At 33.8% G+C, this 7,567-nt stretch overlaps 1 protein-coding gene across 2 annotated transcripts in view; it reads left to right on the forward strand.

The window, feature by feature from the left end:
• The window catches only part of NETO2 (neuropilin and tolloid like 2), a 77,577-nt gene extending 70,361 nt beyond the window's left edge, over positions 1–7,216 (forward strand). For both annotated transcript variants that reach the window (XM_079117649.1, XM_079117648.1), the window contains exons 8-9: positions 2,750–2,863; positions 3,967–7,216. In XM_079117649.1, the coding sequence (XP_078973775.1) occupies positions 2,750–2,863; positions 3,967–4,547 (695 nt within the window). In that variant the 3' untranslated portion in view covers positions 4,548–7,216. The remainder of the gene's footprint in view (positions 1–2,749; positions 2,864–3,966) is intronic.
• Positions 7,217–7,567: the final 351 nt, after the last annotated feature.

A 7,567-nucleotide genomic window follows, 5' to 3' on the forward strand; every position in this document is an offset into this window, starting at 1 on the left:
CTCATCACTGGACAGATCCTCCAAACAAAAATTGAACAACGAAACCAAAGATCTCAATAACACAATCAGTAATTTAGACTTAATGACATTTATAGAATATACCACCCAAGAAAGAGCGAATACACTTTCTTCTCAGCAGCACATGGATCCTTCTCTAAAGTAGACCATATATTATGCCACAAAGCTACTGTTAGCAAATACAAGAAGATAGAGATAATACCTTGTATTCTATCAGATCATAATGGATTGAAATTAGAAATAAATGACAGAGTGAAAAACAGAAACTACTCCAACACCTTGAGATTAAATAATATGCTATTGTATGATGATAACAGAAGATATCAGGAAGGAAATTAAAAAATTCTTAGAGGTAAATGAGAACAAAGAAACAGCATATCAAAATCTCTGGGACACTATGAAAGCAGTTCTTCGAGGAAAATATTGTGTACTTTTTTTGCACTTAAATTAAGAACCAAAGTATCAACATGACTAAGACCACTAATTTCATAGTCTCATCAGATCTTAGAACCAGGAATCTAAGATACGCTGTATACTCGCCCATTCATTTTAAAAGAGGAATCCGAGGTGCAGGGAGAGATTCTGTTTGCACTCTAATAAATAACAAAGCTGTTCTCTCTTGAACTATCAGATTTTTTTTAAGGGTTTTCTAAGGACCCATTAAATGCCTAATTTTCCAACCCATATTCGGAGCCAACTGAGAAAGATAAAGGAGATAGTGAATAACCAAAATAATCAATTTTATTATTGTTACTATACTACAATAGGAGATCACAGTCAGGTATTTCAAAACTTCCTAAAACTGCACCCTAAAAAGGGAATCCTTTCTTTAGAGGAAAAATTTTTTAAACTCATGCCTACATTTTCATGAGGTTCATTGTATATTTATTAAGAAAAGATAGAGCCTGGGCTGCAGCTCAGTGATCGAGCACTTGCCTAGCATGTGTGGAGCACTGGGTTCAATCCTCAGCACCACATAAAAATAAATGAAATAAAGGCATCTTGTCCATTTACAACTTAAAAAATGTTTAAAAAAGAAGATAATGTTTAGAGAAATGACTCATCGTGCAGTAAAATTTTTGTTTTTAATTGTGAGAAGGAATTTTTAAAACAAAGTAGTAAATTGTGCCTTCCTTGATAAAGCATATATTTTCTTGAAAGTCAAAAATGAAGTCTTTAGGCAAAAAATATTTTGTCCAATTATAATTTTAGAAGACTTAGTGAAGGTTTTTGAGCTGCTTTTGAACTTCCATATCTAGTTTAATGTAGGAAAATATTACACTACTTCAAGATTTTTTTGTGTGCATTTTTACATTGAGGTGCTTTATACTATCATGGTAGATTTTTATCTCCAGTTTAGAGCTTTATTTCATAACAGAAGTAAACACATAATCCATTATTGGAAATGTTTACATATGCAAGAAGTGCCAAATTAAAGAATAGATGGAATATGCAGAACACACAGGAGCGATGAGCCACCTGGGAGAATTAAGGGGATTTTTGACAAAGTCACTTTTGAGATTTTCTTGAGGAATGAGTAGGTGGTCACCATGAAGGGAGGATGACATTCCAAACTGAAAGAACAACTTATACAAAATATATATTTATATTATATATATTTATTGTCACTTATATTTATTGTCTTTTTAAAAACCTTGTTTGGGACTGGGTGTGTTGCTCAGTGTTAAGAGTACTGACCTAAAATGCACAGAACCGCAGGTTCATCCCCCAGCACCTCAAAATAAATAAAATTTTTAAATTGTTTTAATTCAGAATAGGTTACTTTATTCCATTTTTACTATGGTTAAATGTTCATAATATAAAATTTACAATTTCAAATGAATGTCAGTGGCATTAAACGCATGCACATTGCTGTACAGTCGTCACTACTATCTCCTGAACTTTTTCATCACCCCAAACTGAAATTCTATACCCATTAAATATTAACTCCCCATTTTCCTTTTTCCTCAGCCCATTAAGCTTTGTACTCTCTGCGAATTTACCTCCTCCTTAGAAGAAGAATCACTTGTCCTACAATAACTGATCATACAATCATGCTAAATGAAATATTTCATTTATTTCACTTAACATGTTTTCAAGCTTCTTTCATGTCATAGTATGTAACACAATTTCATTTATTTCTATGACTGAGTAATGTTCTGTTGTCTTCTGTATACCACATTTTATTTATCCATTCATCCTTTCATGGACTTTTGGGTTGTTCCTACCTGTTGGCTGGTGTGAGTAATGTTGATGTGAACATTAATAAAGTATCTGCTTGAGATACTGCTTTTAATCATTTTAATTAGATAACCTCAAAGTAGAATTGCTAGGTAATTCTATGTTTACCTTTTGGAGGAGTCAGCAGGCAGTTTAAACCATGTCAGCTGCACCATTTTGCATTCCCCCAGCAATACATGGAGGGTTTCAGGGACTTCGTGTCTTTGCTAAAAAGTTTTGAAAAAATGTACTAAGCCACATAGAAGTTCTGTAAGAACTGTGGGAAATACATTCATACTGTCATTACACTGAAAATGACCTTTAGATGGCCAGCGTCAGAGAATATTGACCTTTGTCTTATTGTTTGTGTAGCAGTGTGTGTTCATGGAAAGGCCTTTGAAATATAAAAATACTCTTATAAAGTCAAATTTTCAAGCATAAAACAATTCGAGATAGGTTTGTAATCTGCATGTCTCTGCTCTTAGCAAAACAGTTTTCTTTTTTCCTACAGCTCCCTGTACAGGCAGCACTTTCTTTTGCCATAGCAACATGTGCATCAATAATTCTTTGGTCTGTAATGGTGTTCAAAACTGTGCCTACCCCTGGGATGAAAATCATTGTAAAGGTGAGTTCAGTGCAAAAGCCAACCATTTTGAGAAAAGAGTGACTGTTACCTTTCATTAAGGAAGACTTAAAAATGTTCTTTTGTACAACTGTGCTTAGTATAACTACTTTAGCAGAAATGGAGGTGTGTTTTGTTTTCTTAATGGCTTATAGACCTCTGGGATGTGGTAGAAGCAAAGAAACACTTATTCTCAACAAAAGCAGTTTTTTGTTTAGAGTATGTTTTACCTTAAGTTGTTCAAAAGCACATTGTGATATTTCTTGCCTTATTTTATTTTCTTATTGCTGTTGAAATTTGTCATTTGTGTTGTAAAAATACCTTACTTAGTTGACAAAATAATTTAGAGGACAGCTTGTTATTCTTTTTAAAATTATATAGAAACACATGAAAAAGCAGTTTCTAAGAACTGCTTTTTTAATTTCATCAAATTTACTATGCTGTATTTCCAGTCAATACCCTCTGAAAGATAAGTATGGCTTGTGATAACTGTTGAATGTTTGCAACTTGGTTGTCAAAGCACTGTCTCAGAACTAAGCTTTATCCACCTTTCATCCTCCCAAGAATTTAATAAATATCTATGGAAAAGGTGATATAGTGTGACATGGCTATATTAAGTACTTGACATGAAATATTTTCAGGTAATCATTCAAAAACAGTGGACCATGATAAAACATACCTAGTCGGCTACTTAGGTTTTATTTGTTCCCTTTTCCTGGTGATCATCAGCAGAAATCTTGTTGATCTGCTTAAACAGCAGCCTACCACAGAGCAGAAAGTTACACTTGAGAGAAGAGTATTTATTTTAGCATTTTCTTTATTAATGTATCCAATTAATTTGCAAGTTGTAGGCTTTTGTGTACCTTTTGAACAGAGGAACCAAGTACTTTCTCTTTTTTGTATTTTGTTCAGCTATACTGTGTTAGTTACTTTACCCAGAGATCATAAGACTAGGATTATTGTATTTGTTTAAAAGCCTAATTTTCAGTTGCAGTGACTGTGATATATCTGACCACATTTTCTACTTTTCCTAAAAATACTGTACAGATTTGTGTTGGGACTCCTATTAATGAATTTTGAAAAGCTTAACGTTTCTCTTTCTACAGAAAAGAAAAAAGCTGGACTATTTGAACAAATCACTAAAACTCATGGAACGATTATTGGCATTACATCAGGAATTGTCTTGGTTCTTCTCATTATTTCTATTTTAGTACAAGTGAAACAGCCCCGAAAAAAGGTCATGGCTTGCAAAACTGCTTTCAATAAAACTGGGTTCCAAGAAGTGTTTGATCCTCCTCATTATGAACTATTTTCACTAAGGGACAAAGAGATTTCTGCAGACCTGGCAGACTTGTCAGAAGAATTGGACAACTACCAGAAGATGCGGCGCTCCTCCACTGCCTCGCGGTGCATTCATGACCATCACTGTGGGTCGCAAGCATCCAGTGTCAAACAAAGCAGGACCAACCTCAGTTCCATGGAACTTCCTTTCCGAAATGATTTTGCACAACCACAGCCAATGAAAACGTTTAATAGCACCTTCAAAAAAAGTAGCTACACTTTCAAACAGGCACATGAGTGCCCTGAACAGGCTCTAGAAGACAGAGTAATGGAGGAGATTCCCTGTGAAATTTATGTGAGAGGGCGAGAAGATTCTGCACAAGCATCCATATCCATCGACTTTTAATCTTCTATTAAAGGTGACATTAATTATTAAGTATGTATGTATGCAGCCTACAGAGCATCCATTCTGTTTTCAGCAACCAACTCTTTTTTCCTATCAAAACTAGGAAGACCTTCATTTGCCATTTCCCTGTTGCATTGATGACATTTTTATCATCTCAGGCAGTCTCTATATGTTAAACCAAACAAGGAACTTAATATATTCAGTGGAAAAAAATAATCATCATCTGTTGCTTGGTGTCATGTAAACAAAGCATCACCAGTTAAATAGCAGGTGAAGAGGGGCTTAGTGGTGTTGAGCCAGGCTCAGGCCGCCTGTTAGTTTTTAGCATCAGAAATACTGCTCTTGACTGACATAGCTCTGCCAGTATTTTTATCCCATAATAAACTTTAAAATAAGGTTTTCTTTACAGTCCTTTTATTTTTAATTTGTTTTATATGACTATAGTTTTGCCATTTCAGTTTCCTACATAAGTGGTTAATATACCACTTACTTCAACACAGGCATTTGTTCTTGAATTTGTCAAAATACAGCTACTTACTGTGATAAGTGCCAGTTAAGACTCAGTTATATTTAGTTCTGTTTCTTCTACACTAATTTTTACACTATTGCCTTTTAATTACTGGATTATTAATCCTTATTTTTTATGAGAAACAGATATGATTTATCACCCTTAAATCATATTTTTTTCTCTATTGTATTATACTAGTAAACTTCATGATCCTGAGATGTATGCACCTTACCAATTATGACTAAAAATTTGATAAAGATAAAAATGTCTAGCAAACCTTTGAAATCTCCCATATTTGGTCACATTCAGTGACAGCCCATTCATTCCAAGAAACAAGTCATTTAATTTGCTTGTCGGGAGGCCTGTAATTGTATTTATTTGCAGTGTTTCTCATCCCCAAATCTACATTTCCTATTATTTTTGTAAAAAGATTACTTCATTTGTATTGGTTTATCTTTTGACATTTGGTAACCAAGTTTCTGTGAGAGTTAAAGGAAAATTCCTAAGAAACTGTGCAAGCCTTTGATGGCTTCTTTCTTGGGACAGTACATTTTTCTAACTCTTATCAAGAATAATAATTTTGACTTTTTTTTAAATTGCACTTTTGACCTTATTTTTTTTATGGTATGTAAAACAATAATTTATAAACATGATATAAAAACTCATTGTGTTTTTTTAGACTTTTGATATTATTTGATACTGTACAAATTATTAAATCAAAATTAAAGACCTGCATTACACATTTCTTTCAGTGTTCACATTAGCAGCTTTATATACAAACATGCTTTGTTAGAACTGTGCACCATAATTTATTATAAAGACCTTGGTAATGTGTACATAAGCTTTCTCTTTCCTTTTGTTACCATATTTAGTTTGTGATAGATTTTCCACTGTGCGATATTTATTGCTCTAAATCACTACACATATCTTATTAAAATGTACATTGTTAAATTATCCTTCAATCATGTTATTTATGGCACTGCTATTTTGGGTCTTACAATATATGTGGAATGAAATCCATTTATTGTAACTAATAGAGACATGTCATTTATAAGAGGTAGATTCTCATTTTTTACATTTCTTGTAAATTCTCAATGAAATGAGAAGTTGAAGCTTCACTGGATTTCATTCTTTTTCATAGATATGTTCTCTCATATTAGTGAATGCTGTCACACTTATAATACTGCCTCAGTGTTTCCTATTTCATATTTTTTATTTTTAAAAAAGTAGATTATATCCAGGAGATAAAACCTACACATAATTCATAATTTAATTTTTTAAGTCAGCATAATTTCCTCTCTTAAAAATACAACTCAGAAAGGTAAAAAGACTTAATGAGTAGTAGTCAAATGAACTAATAACCAGAGACAGATTGAATAACTTAAGTTGTTTCAATAGCTAAGTTGAGTAAGCCTTTTGATTTCAGTAGGTAACAGACCAGCCAACATTTGAAAAATGTAGTAAATAAATACTTTGTACAACTGTGATCTTGTTATGATTATGGGGAGGTTAGCATATTTTCTACATAAAATTTTATTCATTATAAAAATAGCTATTAAATTTGTCCTTAACCTCTAGATTAGAGTGGAAGATAATACACTATATTATTGATGGTCACTTGTAACTATGCTTTTATTTTGGGTATTTGTATCCTTTTTTAAAAGGGCTTAAAGAGACCTGCAAAATAGAGAACCTTTGAAGAAGACATTGAATATTAACTTGCTGAATCTGGCCTCAATCCTCCTGCCTCAGTCTCCCAATCCCTGAAATTACAAGTGTGTGCCATCACACCCAACTGACATTGCCTAGTAAAGCAGAATAGAAATACATGGTTTCATGCAACTCAGCAAGTAAAGCTTGGACAGCCAATTTTATTCTAAATTTTCTGCCTGCTAAAATAAAAGGAAGTTTTTCCTTTCCTCAGTAAAAAGCACAAACTTGCCAGGTGCAGTCGCGAACACCTGTAATCCAAGCAGCTCAGGAGGCTGAGACAGGAGGATCTTGAGCTCAAAGCCAGCCTCAGCAAAAGTGAGGCTTAAGCAACTCAGTGAGATCCTGTCTCTAAATAAAATGCAAAATAGGGCTGGGGATGTGGCTCAGTGTTGGACTGCCCCTGAGTTCAATCCCCAGTGCCCGCCCCGCCCACCCCAAAAAAAGGAAACACAAACTTACCTCCACAGGCTAGTTTCTCTAGGATTAGAGTATCTTTAAAAAAGACAACATTTCCTCTATTTAACAAAGATGGAAAGTGCAAGAGTAGGTTGCAATGACAAATCTTGACCCAGTAAATGCACAACTTGAGTGTGATCTAGGAACATTGCTTTGTGATGGGTCTGTTTGCAGAGATGGAATTAAAGAACCAAATGATCAGTAGCTTAGACTGTTGTATATTTTATGCCTTCATTGAACTGCAGGCAGGCCTTGGATCTCATTTCTCAGACATTTTATCTATATAAAATGAGAAGAGAATGGAAACTAATATTTTAGGCATCATTACCAGAATAATGCTAAT

This window comes from Sciurus vulgaris (assembly GCF_902686455.1).
Source record: "Sciurus vulgaris genome assembly, chromosome: 17".
Lineage (NCBI taxonomy): Eukaryota > Metazoa > Chordata > Mammalia > Rodentia > Sciuridae > Sciurus > Sciurus vulgaris.